This window comes from Erinaceus europaeus, chromosome 2 (genome assembly GCF_950295315.1).
Source record: "Erinaceus europaeus chromosome 2, mEriEur2.1, whole genome shotgun sequence".
NCBI classification, from domain to species: Eukaryota; Metazoa; Chordata; class Mammalia; order Eulipotyphla; family Erinaceidae; genus Erinaceus; species Erinaceus europaeus.
The window spans coordinates 5,937,438-5,956,772 of record NC_080163.1 but is presented as its reverse complement, the minus strand read 5'-3'; the positions used below and the strand labels follow the sequence as shown (position 1 = coordinate 5,956,772).

The window sequence follows — 19,335 nt, the reverse complement described above, 5'->3', positions numbered from 1 at the left end:
TCCAACCTGCCTACACGTCCCAGTTCTGCACATACTGGAGTGGAGGTCTGGCTTTTCTCACAACTCTCCATCTCATATGAAAGAAACAGAATACATTTTTTAAAAGAAGGATCCCTGTAAAACGGTGTTTCACTTAATAATTCTATCCTCATGAATATGAGAGCTATCAGAATGTGCAAAAAGAGTATACAAATTTTGGGGGTAGATAGCAAAGAGACTCTCATGTTTGAGACTCTGAAGTCCCAGGTTCAGTCCCCTGAACCACCATAAGCCAGAAATAATCAGTGCTCTGGTAGGAAAACAAAACAAAACAAAGAAAAACTGTACTAGATTCAATGCAACAAGGCATTAAGCCTTGATAACTTTCAGTTTTGTCTTTCATTCATGAATATAACTTGGCAGTGTTCAGGGACTTTTTTGTTTTTCTTTTTTTGATATTGTTGATTTTTTTTTTTCACAGAGTACTTCTCAGCTCTGAACATGGGACTTCAGAGCCTCAGGCTTGAGTTTCTTTGTATAACCAGTATACTATCTCCCTCTGCTCCTCTTGTCCTTTTTTTAAAAAACGTATTTATTCATCTATCTGTTTTTTTAAAATTTTTTAAATTTGATTTTTTCCCCTTTCATTGCCCTTGTTGCTTTATTGTTGTAGTTATTATTGCTGTTGTTGATGATGTCGTCATTGTTGGATATGACAGAGAAATGGAGACAGGAGGGGAAGACAGAGAGGGGGAGAGAAAGACAGACACCTGCAGACCTGCTTCACCACGTGTGAAGCAACTCCCCTGCAGATGGGGACCCGGGGGCTCCACGCCTGTCCTTGTGCTTTACCCCGGTCCTTGCGCTTTGTGCCACGTGCGGTTAACCAGCTGCGCTACCGCCCGACTCCCTATTTATTTTTTTACCAGAGCACTACTCAGCTCTGGTTTATGGTGGTGCCGGGGATTGAACCTTTGACTTTGGGGCCTCAGGCATGAAAGTCTCATTGTATAACCACTATGCTATCTGCCTGCCCCTCTTGTCCTTTTTGTAAAGGGTGCACTAGGGAGTGAATACAGGGCTTCATACATACTTCATACTACAGAGAGGTCTTCTGTACACACATTGCAGAATATTATATGCCATGTGTGTAACCCAGGTTTGAGGATGGCCCCCACTACACTAAAGGAAGCTTGGGTGGTTCTATCCCTTTTTCCTGCACTCTTTGTGTTTATTTGTATCTTTAAAAGTCAGTCCCAAGTGGTGGTGAAGCCCTGGAGATAACCGTGTGCGTGTGCGTGTGCGTCACAGGAGGGCAGGAGAGATGAGACAGACAGTAGAGTACTTTCTCCACCGTGCATGAAGCTGTGCAGGTGCAACGTCTGTGGTGTTCTCGTGTGGTACTGGGGCTGCACCTTAGGGCCTCCACTTGGTAAAGCTTGGGGTTCTGCCGGGTGAGCTGTTCCCTGGCTCTGTCAAGAGTCATTTCTTTTGAAAATTATTATCTGTATTTATTGGATAGAGACAGAAATTGAGAGGGAAGGGGGAGATAGACACCTGCAGCTCTGCTTCACCCCTCGCAAAGCTCTCCCTCTGCAGGTGAGGACCAGGGGCTTGAACCCAGGTCCTCGTGCATTGTGACATGTGTGTTCAAGCAGGTGTGCCACTACCTGGCACACTTTTTTCTTTCTTTCTTTCTTTCTTTCTTTCTTTCTTTCTTTTCTCTCTCTCTCTCTCTTTCTTTCTTCCTTCCTTCTTTCCCTTCCTCCTTTGCTCCCTCGCTTTTTGTTTTCATCTCTCCCTCCCTCTCTTCCTCTTCCTCTCCTGACTTATTTACTCATCTTTGCGAAAGAGAACTAGAGCGTCATTCTGGCCCATGAGATGCTTAGGATGGAGTTCAGGATCTCAAAGCCTGAGAATCCAATGCCTTACCTACTGCGCCACCTCCTGGCCAGCAGCCGAGGGGCCTTTCCTTTCCGTTCGTTTTTCTTCCTCCCTCCCTCCCTCCCTCCCTCCCTTCCTTCCTTCCTTCCTTCCTTCCTTCCTTCCTTCCTTTCCTCTCTCTTCTTCTTCTTTCCTTCCATTCTTTTTCATTCTTCCTTTACCCTCCCTCCTTCTCTCTCTCCCTTTCTTCCTTCCACCAGTGAGCCCTACTCAGCTAAGGCTGGGGGCTTGAACCTGAGACCTTGGGACCTCAGGCCTGAAAGTCTTTTGCAGAACCATGATGCTGTCTCCCTAGCTGAGGGATTCTTTTTTTTTTTTGGGGGGGGGAAGAGACAGAAATTGAGAGGGGAGGGAGAGGGAGAGAGGGAGACAGTCAGAGAGACACCTGCAGCCCTGCTTCACCACTTGTGAAGCTTTCCCCCTGCAGGTAGGGACCCGGCGCTTGAACCCGGGTCCTTGCACACTGTAACACGTGCGCTCAACCAGGTGCGCCACGGCCTGCCCCCACTCCCTGGAGGGGGGGGGGCGGCTTTTTCTATTCCAGAGTGGGGGTGCCACGTGTGAGTCGGTGCACGGTGGCCCCCCTCCCGCAGCCCAACCGCTCCTCCTCTCCCCGCAGGACGCAGCCAGGCGCGGCTGCTCGGGGCTGGCCCGCCGGGCGCTGACCATGGCCTTCGCCCTGCTCATCTTGGCGCTCATGACCTGGGCCTACGCGGCGGGCGTGCCGCTGGCCTCGGACCGCCACGGGCTGCTGGCCTTCGGGCTGTACGGCGTCTTCCTGGCGGCGCACCTGGTGGCGCAGAGCCTCTTCGCCTACCTGGAGCACCGGCGCGTGGCGGCGGCGGCGGCGCGGACGTCCCGGGGCGCGGGGCCGGGCGGGGCGGTGCGCAGCGTGGCGCTCACCATCTCGGCCTTCCAGGAGGATCCCGCCTACCTGCGCCAGTGCCTGGCGGCCGCCCGCGCCCTACACTACCCTCGCGCGCGCCTCCGCGTGCTCATGGTGGTGGACGGCAACCGCGCAGAGGACCTGTACATGCTGCACATGTTCCGGGAGGTCTTCGCCGACGAGGACCCCGCCACCTACGTGTGGGACGGCAACTACCACCAGCCCTGGGAGCCCGCGGCGGGCGCGGCCGAGGGCGCCTACCGGGAGGTGGAGGCGGAGGACCCGGGGCGCCTGGCGGTGGAGGCGCTGGTGCGGGCGCACCGCTGCGTGTGCGTGGCGCAGCGCTGGGGCGGCAAGCGCGAGGTCATGTACACCGCCTTCAGGGCGCTCGGAGACTCGGTGGACTACGTGCAGGTCAGTGGCCCCCAGGCGGCGTGGGGCGCCCTGCTTTCTCTGCCCACCTGCCTGACTGTCCATCTCTCTGTCCATCCACCTGCCCAACCATCGCCCATTCATGCAGCCACCCGCCCATCTGTGCTTCTCTCCATCCACCCACTTATCCATCCACCCATCCAACCAATATCCATCGATTCACCCACCCAGTGGACCAATATCCATCCATCCACCCATCCATCCATCCACCCATCCATCCATCCATCCATCCATCTTTACACCCACCCACTCACCTATCCACCCAGCCAGCCAGCCAACATCCATCCACCTATCATCTAACCAACTAAGCAATATACATCCATCCACCCATCTGTCCACCCAGCTATTCATCCATCGATCCATCCAAACTAATATCCACTCATCCATCCATGCATGTATCCATCCATCCATCCACCCAACCACATCCATCCATCCATTCATCCATCTACCCACTTACCCACCTATCCATCCATCCATCCATCCATCCATCCGCCCAACCAACATCCATCCATTCATCCTTCTACCCACTCACCCACCTATCCATCCATCCACCCTTCCACCAATCCATCCATCCATCTGCCCAACCAACATCCATCCATTCATCCTTCTACCCACTCACCCACCTATCCATCCATCCATCCATCCATCCATCCATCCATCCATCCATCCGGATCTTCCACCCTCTCCTTCATTCTTGGATTTCTGCACCCATTTCTAAACCCCCCCTGTGAAGGTCATTTATTCATCTAGCTTCGAGACCCTGTCCTTTTCTCGTTCATTTTCAGTCAGGCATTCATGCAGAGACTCTGTGCTCTCCCTTAAGAGACAAAACAAACAAACAGAAACTACAGGGGTGGTGGTTAACAGTTTACAATACAATTGGTGAGGTTTGAGTACACTTTCTCATCTCCCTGGAATAAGTATCTGAAAGACACTTTCATCCTAAGTCTTTTTTTCACCATTCATGCACCAGGACCTCAACCCTTATCTTCTCTCCTTCCCCACCTGCAGGGGGCGGGGTGCTGATCTGCAGATGTCTGTCTCTCTCCCTCTCTCTATCTTTTCTTCTGTCCTATCAAATAAAATAAGATGAAAAAAAAAAAAAAAAACGGTTTCCTGGAGCTGTGGAGTCATAGTGTTGGCACCAAGGCCCAGTGATAACCCTGGTGGCACTAATAAAAAAAATAAAAGTAAGAAGATTGCAAAGTTCCACAATGCACTCACCATCAAAGTTCAATCGCCCCCTTCCAGCAATCACCACAGTTCTCATCTCACAAAGTCTTAGAAACAGTTTGTAGTTAGGCTTTTTTTTTTTTGTAAGACTATGTGTTTCACCTCTCTATATTCCAGATGTGAACAAAACCATCCAGCAGCTGTCTTCACCTCCTTACTTACTTCACTAGGCATAATCACCTCCAGTCCCATCCATTTTGTCCTCTCCTCAAGGACACCATATCATCTTTTTTAATCGCAGAGTGGTATTCTGTTGAATATATGTCCACCATTCTTTATCCTTCTCCTTCATTCTTGGGTCTGTTTATCTACTACACCCAAAGTGAAGGTCATTTATTCATCTAATGTAGAGACTATGTTTTTCACTCACTCACTCACTCACTCATTCATTAATTCATACACGCATCCATTTATCCTTTCATCCAGAGTGAAAGTCATACTTCCTTTTGTCCGGAAACCGTGCCCTTCTCTCATTCATTCATATGTCCATTTAACTGTCTATCCAATATGGCAGTCATCCCTTCATCTTGTGCGGAGAGCCTGCCCTTCTCTCATTCATTCACACATCTTTTTATTCATCCGGGATAGAAGCTGTCCATTTCTTCATCCCGGATGGGGAAGTCACTCATCCATCTTATGTGGAGAGTCTGCCTTTCTCTCATTCCTCCTTTCACCAAGATGGAAGTCATGCCTTCAGTTCAAGTGGAGATGTACAGTCCACATGGCTGTCCCAGGGTCTCCTCACCGCTTACTCAGTTATCTGCCCAGTATAGAGGCCATTCATTCCTTGCTTCAGCTATTCGGTGTAGATGTTCCTTTCTTTATCCACCCAGTGCAGAACTTCTTTCACTCACCCGTTTATGGATTCACTTAGCCACCCAATGTGGAGATGGTTCATTCACTCATTCATTCATTCATTCATTCATTCTGTCCCTTCCTTTCTGCCTTCTTTTCAGTGTTGAGATGCACTTGTGGCAGCTTTCCTGCATTGTGCACTTACTAGTGCAGAAGCTCATTCGTTTCTTCAGTCTTCTGTGTAGACACTCACGAGTGTGCGGTACGAGTATTCTGTCACTGCATAGTAAACTGTCACAAATTTAGCAGCCTGAAGTCAAAATACACGTAGTAGTGTTGTTGTTGTTGTACAAGTGCGTGTGCGGACTGACTAGAGCATTCCCGCTGCTCCCCACCCTTCGGTACTTTAACCCCAAGCACCAGAGCTGAGCAGGGAGCAGGTCTGACCCTGTCCCCTACCACTTCACAGGTCTGTGACTCAGACACGAGGCTGGACCCCATGGCCCTGCTGGAGCTCGTGCGGGTGCTGGATGAGGACCCCCGGGTCGGGGCTGTTGGGGGGGATGTGAGGATCCTCAACCCTCTGGACTCCTGGGTCAGCTTCCTGAGCAGCCTGCGGTACTGGGTGGCCTTCAATGTGGAACGCGCCTGTCAGAGCTACTTCAACTGTGTGTCCTGCATCAGCGGCCCCCTAGGTGAGCAGGGGTGGGGTTGGGAAGGCCCCAGGATGGGCTGGTGCCGGGCTAGCTTCCTGGGCTGGAGAGAGAGACGACCAGGGACTCATGACTGAGTGGTACGCAGTTCAGTCTTTATTCATGTGGAAGGCAGCCCAATCTAAGCTATCTCTAATCACAATCCTGTCCTTATATATCCTGAGGTGGAAGTGTCAGGTCCAAAGAGGATGTATGTAGGATAGGGGGTGGGGAGAAGGAAAAAGCTTGCAAAACAGTGAGGATTAAACCAATGCCCTGGGGGCAGGGCGGTGCTTAGTTAACAGTGGTTATGTAAATAGAATACAGTGTTAAACAGGGGGGATTAAACAAATGAAACAGAAGGGGTCTTAGAAGGAGAATTTAGAAGCAGACCAACAGGCTGGAGGGGAATAAGGAGACGAGGATGGCTGGGGGATGTGCTGGAGATGGGGGACACAGATGAGGCTGGGGCAGGAATTGGGAATAGGGATGTTAAGAGTGGACGTTGGAGTTGGCCATCGATTTGGTTCTTGGGAATGAAATTAAAGAAAGAGTTGGTTGAGAGTTTGGAGGAGGTACGTTGGGGTTGGAGGTGGATTTATTTATCTGTTTACTTATTTTTTGCCACCGGGGGTCATTGCTGGGGCTCTGTGCATACAGGCTGACTCCACGGCTCTGGCAGCCAGTTTTTCTCCTTGATGGTGGAGGGCAGGGAGGGTGACACCTGCAGCACTGCTCCACCACTTGGGAAGCTTCCCCCTTGCAGGTGGGGACTGAGAGCCTGAACCTGGGTCCTCACGCGTGGCAACATATACTCTCTACCCAGTGTACAACTGCCCCATCCCAGAAATGGGATTTTTAAAAACAGGTGTTATTATAGGGGACCAGCAGGTAGCTCACCCAGTAGAACTTGGGCTACACCGTGCACAGGGACCTGGGTGTGAGCCCTGAGCCATTCACTCTAGGGAATCGCATGCAGGTGGTGGGCTTCATGAGTGTGGAGCAGTGCTCCGCTGTCTCCTCTCTCTGCCTCTCCGTTTCTCCCTGTATCTCACCCTCTATCTAGCCTCTAGAGGAGAGGAGAAAAATATCCACCAGCCACTGAGCCCCAGTGAACATTCTGGTAACGAAAAAAGAAAGGTGTTCAGATATTAACTAATGAGAGAGGTAGAGAGAACAAAAGCATCGCCCTAGGACATTATATGCAGGTTCAAACTCAGGGTCTCCTATTTGAGAGCCCAAGGCTTTATCCACTGTACCACTTCCCAGGCTGTGGGAGACGGGGTTTTGTGTGGAGCTAGGTTAGGGATAGGACTGAGGATGGATTTGGGGTTGAGGATGAGGTTGGGGTAGCTTTGCTGTCAAAGTGAGTGTGAGTTAGGGATGGGGTTGGGGCAGGTTTGGAGTGGGGTTGAGGGTGGGTTTGAGGTTGCACTGGAATTGCTCTTGAAGGCAGGGATGAGGATGAGATAGAGATGGGTAAGGGGGCAGGGGAGATAGCATAAAGGTTCTGCAGAGACTCTCGTGTTTGAGGCTTTGAAATCCCAGGTTAGGTTCCCCTGCCCACCATAAGCCATAGCTGAGCAGTGCTCTGGTACAAAAAGAAAACAAATAAAATATTAAGATTCACTTAAAAAAACTGATGAGGGGGGTCATGTGGCAGTGCACCAGGTGAAGTGCACATAGGCACATAGTTTAGAGCACAAGGGTTTGGGGTTTGATCCCACAACTCTCCACCTGTGGAAGGGGGAAGTCACTTCAGGGTGAAGCAGGTCTGCAGGTGTCTCTCTTTATCTCTCTCTCTATCTCCCCCCTCTCTCTCAATTTCTCTCTGTCCATTCCAATAAAACAGAAAGAAATGGCCTCTGGAGTCAGGTGGTAACGCAGCAGGTTAAGCGCACATGGCGCAAAGCGTTAATGGACTGGCATAAGGATCCCGGTTCGAGCCCCCAGCTCCCCACCTGCAGAGGAGTCACTTCACAGGCGGTGAAGCAGGTCTGCAGGTGTCTGTCTTTTTCTCCTCCTCTCTGTCTTCCCCTCCTCTCTCCATTTCTCTCTGTCCTATCCAACAATGACATCAATAACAACAACAATAAAAAACAACAAGGGCAACAAAAGGGAATAAATAGATAAAATAAATCTTTTTTAAAAAAAAGGTCTCCAGGATCAGTGGAAGCCCCTAGTACAGGCCATGAGCCCCAGTGATAACCCTGGAGGCAAAAAAAAGAGAGAGAGAAAGAAAAAAATGATGAGTAAGTTGGGGTTGGAGCTGGGGACAGTGTTGGTGACAGCAGAGGCTGATGCTCCAGGGCTCCCCTGTCCGCCTAGGTTTGTACAGGAACAACCTCCTGCAGCAGTTCCTGGAGGCCTGGTACAACCAGAAATTCCTGGGCACCCACTGCACCTTTGGGGATGACCGGCACCTCACCAACCGCATGCTCAGCATGGGCTATGCCACCAAGTAAGCTGAGGGCACGTGCTGGGAGGGTTTGTGTGGAAGCCAGTAAGACACCTAGCAAGATATGTGTGTGTGTGTGTGTGTGTGTGTGTGTGTGTACACACATGTACTAGGTGTGCTCCAAGTCCAAAGTAACTCATAGGACAGTGGTTTTTACCAAGGGAGACATTCAAGCAATAGAGGCTAATGGAAGACATCATGAAGTCCAGGGGTGCCATTTGTCCCCATGATCCCCCCATTCCCTTCTCCCCGCCCCAAACATTCTATCAAGTGGGGCAAGCTGAGTGGACGAGGAATTCGACCTCGAAGATTCATTGGAGATGGGACTCTGCTGATTCTAGTAGAAGAGATGTAATTCAGCGAGACTTTAGGGCTGTGACATAGACCAGGTGAAGCTCAAGGGGGAAAGTGATTTCTATAAAGCTGGGCCCACTGGATTTGAGGGTGTATACCAAGGTTCCCCTGGGGGACTGACTAGTGATGTCTGCCATAGTCAGAGAGGAAGAGGAAGGGGCCTCTATGTTTTCCCTGGGTGATTGACTAGTGATGTCTACCATAGTCATAGAGGAAGAGGCCTTTGTGGGGGTTGACTAGTGATGTCTGCCATAGCCATAGTCAGAAGAAGAGGTTTTTATGGCTTCCTGGGGGACTGACTAGTGATGTCTGCCATAGTCATAGAGGAAGGAGCCTTTATGACTCCCTGGAGGATTGACCAGTGATGTCTGTCATAGCCATAGTCAGAGGAAGAGATTTTTATGGTTTCCTTGGGAGTGGAGGTTGACTAGTGATGGCTGCCATGGCCACAGGAAGAGAGGGACTAACGGCTTTCCTGAGAAATTCCAGCGCTTGAGCTCCCCTGGGTAGCAACCAGACCTGGCTCATTCCTCACTCTGTGGCCTGCCAACGAGAGCCAGCACTGTAACAGTATTAGTAAGACAGCAGTCACGGTACTAATATCAGCGGTGACAACAGCAGCGGGAGTCACAGCCAAGCAGTGGGGGGAGCTCCTACTGGCCGAGCTGGCCTAGCATTGTTCTTAAGCACTGGGCGTTTCACTCATTCAATCTGGGTAACCCCGTCGGGCAGGAACCTTTGCTGACCACCCTCGTTTGGCCTGTGAGGTCACCGCAGCTCAGAGAGGCTAAGGAAACTTGCTCCACAGCTGAGGGGCTGAGAGAGTGCCAGAGTGCAGGACTTGCATGCCCGAGGGCCTGGGCTCCGTCCTCTGCACCAGAAGTACCATAGTGATACTATGGTTCTCTCTCTAATTATATATTTAATACTTATTTATTCCCTTTTGTTGCTCTTGTTGTTTTATTGTGGTTATTATTGTTGTCATTTTTGTGGGATAGGACAGAGAGAAATGGAGAGAGGAGGAGAAGACAGAGAGGGGGAGAGAAAGACAGACACCTGCAGACCTGCTTCACCGCCTGTGAAGTGACTCCCCTGCAGGTGGGGAGCCGGGGCTCGAACCGGGATTCTTACGCCGGCCCTTGTGCTTTGCGCCACATGCGCTTAACCCGCTGTGCCACCGCCGGACTCCCCCCACCTTTTTTTTTTTTTTTTAATGAAAACTGGATGACAGCTTGGGAGGCAGAGCAGTCTACAGCTTTGGACTGTTGAGCATGAGGTCCTGAGTTCTATCCTTGGCATTGTATGCTCTGTTCTCTCTCTCCCTCCCTTTCTCTGCTAATGAATAGATTAAAAACCTTTAGGAAAAAAAAAAACTCATTAGCTCACTGGGTAGAACACACACTTTACCATGTTCCAGGACCCTGGTTCTATCCCCAGACACTACATGGAAGTACCAGACCATGGGGAATGTTCACAAGCAATGCTGGGTGTCTCTCCTCCTCCTCCTCCTCCTCCTCCTCCTCCTCCTCCTCCTCCTCCTCCTCTCTCTCTCTCTCTCTCTCTCTCTACCTCTGCTGTTCACCCTCTGAGGGGGGGGGGGAGAGTCAGGAGAGGTGTAATTGTGCAGGCATGAAGCATCAGTAGCAAGAAAAAATAATAAGAGAAAAAATTAAAAGAAAACTTACTGCAGTGGCTATCTGGCAGTGGCTACTTTTTGTTAAAAGAAAAAGAAAAGAAAAGAAAAAGGAAAGAGGGCTTGGAGGTGGAGCCACCAGTTGAGTGTACATGCTACCATGTGAAATGACCTGGGTTCAAGCCCCTTGGGGGAAGTTTTGTGAGCAGTGAGGCAGGGCTCCAGGTGTCTCTCTCTCATCTCTTTCCCTCTCTGTTTACCTCCCCCTCCCCTCTCAATTTCTCTCTGTATCCAATAATAACTGTTAAAAAAGTTAAAAATATACTTAAAAGAAAAAAAAATAGCACCTGTGTCTGCTTGCTTTCCTTAGTGAGCTATTAGACAGGTGCAAACAAAGTAAATCTCTTTCTGCACCCCAGAAAAAGCTCCTTGTTCAGTATGAATTTGGATACACAGAAGGAACATACCTAAAAAAAGAAAAAAAGAAAAAAAAAAGAATGCAGGCTTCCAGCTAGGTAGTATTCATTTTGAGGCTCCCAGTCCCCCTCCCCCGCAGCAGATAGAGGACCCCACTGACAGCCCCCTGGACCCAAGGAGAGGACTCCATGACACCCCTACACCCCCTGCACCCCCAGGAGAGAACCATCTGACACTCTGCAGTCCTGGGAGACACTTCCAAGCCCCTGCACACCCTGGTCCCCCATGTACCCCTGCCCCACATGGAGAGACACTGGGAATCTCCCTGACCCCTCCTTGCACCTCTGCACCCCAGCCCCCCAGAGATACCCCCTGATTCCTATTGCACCTCTGCACCCCAGCCCCCCAGAGATACCCCGACTCCCATTGCACCTCTGAACTCCAGCCCTTCCCGAGAGACACCCCTGACCCCCATTGCACCCCTGACCCCTTAGCGCCCCAACCCCCCTGCACCCCCTTGCACCCTTGACGCCCTGCACCCCCTTGTGCCCCTGGCCCTCCGGCACTCCCTGCACCCCTGACCCCCTGAACTCCTTGACCCCATTGTACCTCTGAACTCCCTGCACCCCCTTGCACTCCTGACCTCCCTGACCCCCCTTGCGCCCCTGCACCCCCCTTGCGCCCCTGACCCCCCCATCCACCCCCTTGTGCCCCTGACCCCCCTGCATTCCCTTGCACTCCTGACCTCCCTGACCCCCCTTGCGCCCCTGAACCCCTGCCCCCTGCACCCCCTTGCGCCCTTGCCCCCCTGCCCCCTGCACCCCCTTGCGCCCCTGCCCCCTGCACTCCCTTGCGCCCCTGAACCCCCTTGCACTCCTGACCTCCCTGACCCCCCTTGCGCCCCTGACCCCCCTGCACCCCCCTGCATCCCTTTGCACCCCAGCATCCCCTTGCACCCCCTTGCACCCCTGCCCCCCTGCATCCCCCTGCACCCCCTCGCGCCCGCCCGCGCACCCCTGACCCCCTGACCCCCGCCCCCGCCCCCAGGTACACGGCGCGCTCGCGCTGCTACTCGGAGACGCCGGCGAGCTTCCTGCGCTGGCTGAGCCAGCAGACGCGCTGGTCCAAGTCCTACTTCCGCGAGTGGCTGTACAACGCGCTGTGGTGGCACCGGCACCACGCCTGGATGACGTACGAGGCGGTGGTGTCGGGGCTGTTCCCCTTCTTCGTGGCGGCCACGGTGCTGCGGCTCTTTTACGCCGGCCGGCCCTGGGCGCTGCTCTGGGTGCTGCTGTGCGTGCAGGGCGTGGCGCTGGCCAAGGCGGCCTTCGCGGCCTGGCTGCGGGGCCGGGCGCGCATGCTGCTGCTGTCGCTCTACGCGCCGCTCTACATGGGCGGCCTGCTGCCCGCCAAGTTCCTGGCGCTGCTCACCATGCACCGCAGCGGCTGGGGCACGTCGGGCCGCCGCCGCCTGGCCGCCAACTACGCGCCGCTGCTGCCGCTGGCGCTCTGGGCGCTGCTGCTGCTCGGGGGCCTGGCGCGCAGCGCGGCGCGGGAGGCGCGGGCGGACTGGAGCGGCCCGGCGCGGCGGGCGGAGGCCTGGCACCTGGCGGCGGGCGCCGGCGCCTACCTGGCCTACTGGGCGCTGGCGCTGGGGGGCTACTGGGTCGGGGTGCGCCGGCTCTGCCGCCGCAGGGCGGGGGGCTACCGCGTGCGGGTGTGAGCCCCGCACCGATCGGGTCGTCGGCCTCCCGCCCCGTGGACAGAAAGGCTTGCAGCCCTCCGAGATTCTTCAGCCTGGACCAGTGGGGGTGCAGGGATTTCTGGGGGTGCAGGGATTTCTGGGGCTCCGTGTGTGTGTGCGTGTGTGTGTGTGTGTGCGTGTGTATGTGTGTGCATGTGTGTGTATGAGTGTGTGTGTATGTGTGTGTGCGTGTGTGTGTGTGCGTGTGTGTATGTGTGTGTCTGTGTGTGTATGTGTGTGTGTATGTGTGTGCGTGTGTGTGTGGGGTATTTATTGCTCGGGATGGTGGATGTGTTGGGGCGAGCGGGGCAGTGGGGACAGAGGCTCCCTCAGCACCGAGTATTGCTGGGACCCTGCTTTCTCCTCCTGGTTATTTGATGTTCATTTTTACGCTGTGATTAGGAAATAATAAAGAATTTTTTTAAATTTTCATCAGCGCCTACTCTTTTTTTAAAAAAGAAAAAAAAACGTGTGTGTGTGTGTGTGTGGGTTTGATAGCATAATGGTTATGCAGAGAGACTCATGCCTTGAGGCTCCAGAGTCCCAGGTTCAGTCCTCTGCACCACCACAAGCCGGAGCTGAGCGGGGCTGTGGTATTGGAATTGGCGTATCGCATCAAAGTAAAAGACACTGGGGTGGGTGGGTGGGGAGAATACAGGTCCAAAAAGGATGACAGAGGACCTAGTGGGGGTTGTATTGTTATATTAAATGGGGAAATGTTATGCATGTACGAACGATTGTATTTAAATGTAAAGCATTCATTCCTCAATAAAGAAATAAAAAAAAAAAAGAAAACAGGGACGCTCACCAGGAGGGGGTGCTGTGAGGAGGGTGCTGAACTGGCAAGTCTGAGACCTGGAGCTGTATTTATCTTGTGTTGATAGTTGCATCTGAAGTCCTGGAACACAGTGGAGGAGGGCCACCTAGGTGAGGATGGGGGTTGTGTTCGGTGGAAAACCGAGAAATGTTATACATGTACCAACCATTGTATTTTACTGTCGACTGTAAACTATTAAACCCCCCAGTCAAGGAAAAACTAAAATCTAGAAAGAATAGAAAAGAAATGGGGCAAGGGGGTTACCTGGTTGAGAATAGGAGTGGGGGACTCAAGACCCAGTCTGGATTAGTACATTGGCACAAGACCCCTTCCTTCCTCCGTTCCTTCTTCAGAAAATGGCAGAATTACCACCGTAGGTCAGGACTGTGAGGACTGTGTCACTCACCTCAGTCACATATTTAGTGTCTGCTGTGCACCTCATACTGTTAGGTACTGTAGATGTGGTTTCTTTTTAATTAAAATATTTTTAATTAAAATATTATATGTACGTACATGTTTTGAGAGTAATAGACACCAGACCACTGGCTCATCACAAGCAGTGCTGGGGCTAAACCCTGAACCTCACATCTGAACCACTTCCCAGGCCCCCTGGATTTTGCTCTTTTATTTTAATATTTATTGATTCCCTTTTGTTGCCCTTGTAGTTATTGTTATTGATGTCATCGTTGTTGGATAGGACAGAGAGAAATGGAGAGAGGAAGGGAAGATAGGGGGAAAGAGAGACACCTGTAGACCTGCTTCACCACCTGTGAAGCGACTCCCCTGCAGGTGGGGAGCCGGGGGCTCAAACTGGGATCCTTACGCCCGTTCCTTGGGCTTTTGCACCACCTGTGCTTAACTCGCTGTGCTACCGCCCAACTCCCTGGATTTTGCTTTTTAAAATCTGAATTATGAATTATGAAAGGATGGGGGGGAAACCACAGCATTGCTCATCTCTGGCACAGATGGTGCCAGGGAACTAAAGCTGTTAAGTGCTTGGCCTCAAGCATGAGAGCTGGTGCTCAAACAGGTTGAGCCAGGTCCCTGACCCTGGCTGTTTTCCTGTTTCCTGCGGTTAGCTCAGACTCTCCTCACACCCCCAGAACTCTCTCTTGCCTCCCCCTTAACTTTCTTCCCATCTTAATGATAAAGCTGATAAGAGCCATTCCACCTTCCTCCACTGGCAGTGAGTCAACAACCACCTCTCCCACTTGGACCCCAGCCCGCATGTCCTCTGGCTGTGCAGTGACCTCACTCCCACCCGCTCCTGCACTGTCTTTCTTGAATCTTCCAGAACTTTTTTGTTCGTGCGGTTTTACTTATTTGGCAGAGGCAGAGAGAAGTTGAGTGGGAAGGAGAAGATAGGGAGAAAGAGACACAACTCAAGACACTTTTTTGTTTAGATGGCTTTATTTCATAGACACAGAGACATTGAGAGAGGAGGGGGAGAGACCTGTAGCACTGCTTTGCTGCTTGTTAAGCTTCCCCCAAACCCCTCCGCAGGTACGGACTGTGGACTTGAACCTTGGTTCTTAAGGATTATATAACACGTGCTCATAAACAGGGAAGCTATTGGACTTTTTCTTCATGCTACTCTGCATTTTTTCTTTTTCACCACAGCAGTATGGCTCAGCTCTGACTTATAGTAGTGTGGTGGACTGAAAACTGGGATCTCAGAGCCTCAGACATTGAAGTCTTTTTGCATAACCATTATGCTATCTCCCCAGTCCACAACTCTGCAGTTTTCTTTTTAGCACTGCTCAGCTCTGGCTTATGGTTGTGGGGGGGAGACTGAACCTGGGACTCTGGAGCCTCAGGCCTGAGAGTCTCTTTGCATAACCATTATGCCTTCCCCAATCCTGCAATTTCCTAGGCTCCCTCTTGGGGTCAGGAGATGGTTCCTTGCATACAACACTTGCCTTATCAGCCTGGGGCCTTGGGCTCAGTCCCTGGCATCTCATGGGAGCAGCGCCGCTATGTTCCATCGCTGGGGAGCCAGAGACGACCCGAACTGCCCCTGCGGCTACAGACAGACTATGACCCACATAGTCAACGACTGCCACCTCTCCAGATTCAAAGGAGGTCTCGAAACCTTACATCAGGCTCAACCTGACGCTGTTGACTGGCTACGGAAGAAGGGCAAACGCTAGAAGAAGAATGGGAGCAGCGTGGACAGTACCAAGAGAACTCCGCGGATGCTGCAGAGTATTTTGGTATTTCTCTCTAGGGGTATGGAATAATAATAATAATGATGATGATGATGATGATGTTGGGTCAAGGAGGCTGCCACATTCCTGGTTCTGGCCTGTGTAAGGCCATTCCCCAGAACCACAGAAGCAAGCAAACAAAACCGCTCCTTTGGCTGTCCTGTGGAGACTAGGCTAAGTGGTGGCAGGGAGGTCAGGGCAGCTTCAGGGATGTTGGTGGCAGGAGGGCAGCGTCCACAGACAGAACTTTGGAACAGACAGAACTTTGGAACAGACTGGAAGTCGATGGCGGATTAGACATGACTTTGATTTGAGTTCCTGATTCAGCAGCTTGAGTGGACAGTGGGGCCTTTTACATAGCAGGAACCCCAACCAGGACTCCAGTAGGGGGGGTCTGGTGGAGGTGGAAATGTCAGACTCCCAGGTAATCTGAGAAGCGTCTAGCCTCCATCAAAAGCCCTCTGAGCAAGGTCTTGCCCTGCGACGGCCACAGGTATTGCGGTATAATGCGTATCCTCACACCTGAGTACCCACTCCCAAGTACCCAGTATAATACTCAGTAGCGACCACCTTCAGGGAGGACTGTGTCCACAGAGCTAAAATAGAATCTTTATTATAGGACTGGAAAGAGGATAAGAAAGAAATATACCTTTGTCATTAGCCGCTGCAATACCATCGAATAAACGACCTGGGGAAACAAGGCGTTTTGTGGGGGGGGGGAGGGGAAAAGGGGGGGAGGCTGGGAGGCGGAGAGCAGAAATCTGTGTTCCTGCAGAGAAGCTGGGGGCCCCTGGGCCTGCAGAGAAGCTGGGGGGACCCCTGGGTCTGCAGGGCAGGGCAGGGCAGGGCAGCCTGGCCGCTGGGCCCGGGACTCACCATACCAGCATGGTGACACAGGCGGCTGCGAAGGCCCCCAGGGCGCCCATCAGGAGCAGGTTTCGGGGCGTCAGGGCCCCGGGCGAGGCCAGCAGCTCGCCCAGGCTGGGCCTCCAGGGCTCCATCTCCACCGCCTCCCGCGGCGCCCAGCGCAGCACGTCCCGGAAGGCGCCCTGCAGCTTGGTCTCCCTGCGCGGGGGCAGGCCGGTCACTGCGGGGGTGGGGGTGTCAGCCGGCCGAGCCCCACCCCACCCCACCCCCCGGCTTGCAACCCCAGACCCCGCCCGCCCAGCAAGCACCGTTCAGGAAGAAGTAGAGCCGCGCCAGCAGCCTCTGGTCGTGAGCGATCACGCAGGAGAAGGTGCCCCGGTGCTCGGGCTGCACCGGCCGGATGCGCGCCAGGTACCCGCTCGAGCGCGGTAAGTCTCGGAAGTACGTCTGGTCCTGGGTCCGAAGCTGCGGGGATGCAGAAGCACGGTGTGGCCGCCACGTGCAAGCTCTGCTCCCTGGAGGGTCCAGGTGCAACCCCGCCCCCTGGAGGGACAGGTGCGAGCCCCGGCCCTGGAGGGTCCAGGTACAAACCCCGCCCTCTACAGGGGCTAGGTACAAACCCCCGCCCCCTGGAGGTACCTGATGCAAGCCCCGCCCTCTGAAGGAGACCTGTGTGAAGCCTCCCTCAGGAAGGACCACGTGCAAGCCCCTGCCTGACCCGGCCCACTGCAAACCTCAGCATGCAGACCCTGCCCCCAGGAGGGAGCACTACAAACCCGCATCCCCAGGCCCCAAATATACCACTCCCAGGCCTCAAACCCAAACTTGCTACCTGATAGCTTTTTTTTTTTTTTTTTTTTAATTTGATAGGACAGAGAGAAACTGAGAAGGGAGGGGATTAAGGACAGAGAGACATCTACAGCACAGCTTTACCGTGCACGAAGCTTCCCTCCCTGCAGCTGGGGACCAGAGGCTTGAACCCAGGTCCTTGAGCGTAACATGTACACTTAACCAGATGCACCACTGCCTGACCCCGCTACCCGACTTTAAACTCCACTGCACAACTCAGTCTCCCAGCTCCCCCGACGCCTCCTCTAAATCCCAGGACCCTCCTTTTCCACCAAGCCTGGGCCAGCTCCCCAAGTCCTTCCTCGAACTCAGTAACCTCCCCCCAAAACACACCCTTCCTTTTCTGAACCTTGTGCACCGCTCCGCCTCCCCACTCACACCTCCTGCTGCAAACTTCCAGGAATAGGAGATCTCTTCCTTGGGCAGTGGAAAGTCCACGGTGCAGGAGAACAGAGCCTGGTGACCCCGAGTCACTGTCACATCCTGCACTGGAAGGAGGGGTTTGCATCATGGCTCCCGGCCACGCCCAGTTCTTCTGACCCCACCCCACACACCTGCAGGCCCCGCCTCTTCACCTGGACAGTCCAGCGGGAGGTCACAGAGAGCAGAGTAGCACCCACGGCAGCGGAAGCGCCGAGAAGCCTCCTGGAGCCCTGGGGAGAGGGGGGCAGTGGGAGGGTCGCGTGGAGACTGGGATCCACTTGACCTCACTATCCTTGGCCTCTTTGCTCAGTTTCAAATCCCTACCCCCCAGTTCTGTGGGCCAAACTCCATTACACTCTGGCCTCTAGGATCCCTCCACCTTTTGTCTTTTTTAATTAATTTATTTGTTTAGGAAAGAGACAGACCGAAATTGCAAGGGAAGAGAGAGGAAAAAGAGAGACACTTGCAGCTTAGGACTTCACCTCTCCTAAAGCTTCCCCGGGGCTTGAAGCCTGCTACTTGTGCACTGTAATGGGTCCCATAATTTGTCTTTGGAGCAATATCTGCTTTACCTGTCTTCTCCTAGGCTCCTAGTAACCATCCCCTCTTGGGCTCCAGGGCGTACCCATCCATCCTGTCCAACGCCAACCCAAGCCCTGGGGTCCACTAGGCCCTCCTCCCTAACCCCTCACCCCCTTACTACTATTCCCAGGTCCTTACCGCAGGGAGGGATGCAGGGTGGGGCTGTGGAGAGAGAGAGAGAGAGAGAGAGAGAGAGAGAGAGGAAGCATCACCACCTGGAAATTGCAGGCTGCCCATTTGAAGTCCTTCTTCCCGGCCTCCCCCATCCCCAGAATACAAGGCAGGGTCAAGGCCAGGCCAACTGCCTCCCACTAAGAGGCTGAGGTGGCCTAGGCAGGGAGATTGGCAGTGAGTGAAAAGAGACCACAGCACCAAAGACCCTTCAGTGCAGTGGGGCCGGGCTCAAACTTGGATCACACACATGGTAAAGCAAAGTGCCGTCCAGCTGAGCTGTTTCACTGGCCCGATTTTACCAGTGGGGTCCAATTGCAAAGAAATCCTTTCACGGAGTGCTCAGGGTCAGACCTGTGCATCCAGGAAGGGGGTGCCCAGTTGGTCTAGGACAAGAAGATACTAAGAAAGGAAGCCCTGCTGGAGAGAAAGGGGCAGCAACAGGCCCCAGGGTCATCCACCAAGGAAGGGACTCAAAGATGGAGCCAGGGAACTGGGCTAAAGAGAGAGATCAGGGTTTGGGAGATAGCTCAGTTAGGTAGAGCCTATGCTTTGGGCCACAGGAGGCCCTAGGTTTGAACCCAGTCGCCATATGGGATCACCATAGATGGCACTGAGGCAGCTCCATGAATGGTGGAGTGGTGCTGTGGTGCTTCTCTTCTCTCTCCAAAAGAAAAAAAAAGAGAGAGAGTCAGAGATAGTTCCATCACTAGTATATGCCTGAGGCACCAGAGTCCTGGATTCAATCCTTGGCACCACCAAAAGGCAGAGTTGAACACTGGTTTAAAAAAAAACAAAAGGCGTAAGGATCCCATTTCAAGCCCCTGGCTCCCCACCTCCCGGGGAGTCGCT

At 53.1% G+C, this 19,335-nt stretch overlaps 2 protein-coding genes across 11 annotated transcripts in view; one reads left to right on the top strand and one right to left on the bottom strand.

The window, feature by feature from the left end:
• Nucleotides 1–2,545: 2,545 nt before the first annotated feature.
• HAS1 (hyaluronan synthase 1) lies at nucleotides 2,546–12,997 on the top strand. The gene is made up of 4 exons (XM_060175484.1): nucleotides 2,546–3,223; nucleotides 5,739–5,964; nucleotides 8,290–8,422; nucleotides 11,871–12,997. Exons 1-4 carry the CDS (start codon nucleotides 2,591–2,593, stop codon nucleotides 12,544–12,546), a joined length of 1,668 nt encoding a protein of 555 aa, XP_060031467.1. The 5' UTR covers nucleotides 2,546–2,590; the 3' UTR covers nucleotides 12,547–12,997.
• Nucleotides 12,998–13,052: 55 nt separating this feature from the next.
• Nucleotides 13,053–19,335, bottom strand: part of SPACA6 (sperm acrosome associated 6) — a 231,142-nt gene continuing 224,859 nt past the window's right edge. For 4 of the 10 annotated variants that reach the window (XM_060175536.1, XM_060175504.1, XM_060175495.1 and 1 more), the window contains 7 exons: nucleotides 18,451–18,474; nucleotides 17,883–17,960; nucleotides 17,688–17,795; nucleotides 16,767–16,923; nucleotides 16,468–16,678; nucleotides 16,241–16,279; nucleotides 13,053–13,465 (listed from right to left, as the gene is read on the bottom strand). In XM_060175536.1, coding sequence (XP_060031519.1) covers nucleotides 13,088–13,465; nucleotides 16,241–16,279; nucleotides 16,468–16,678; nucleotides 16,767–16,923; nucleotides 17,688–17,795; nucleotides 17,883–17,960; nucleotides 18,451–18,474 — 995 coding nt within the window. In that variant the 3' untranslated portion in view covers nucleotides 13,053–13,087. Of the gene's footprint in view, nucleotides 13,491–16,240; nucleotides 16,679–16,766; nucleotides 16,924–17,685; nucleotides 17,796–17,882; nucleotides 17,961–18,450; nucleotides 18,475–19,335 lie in introns of all 10 variants that reach the window. The other 6 variants (XM_060175489.1, XM_060175525.1, XM_060175544.1 and 3 more) reach the window with 6 other exon arrangements.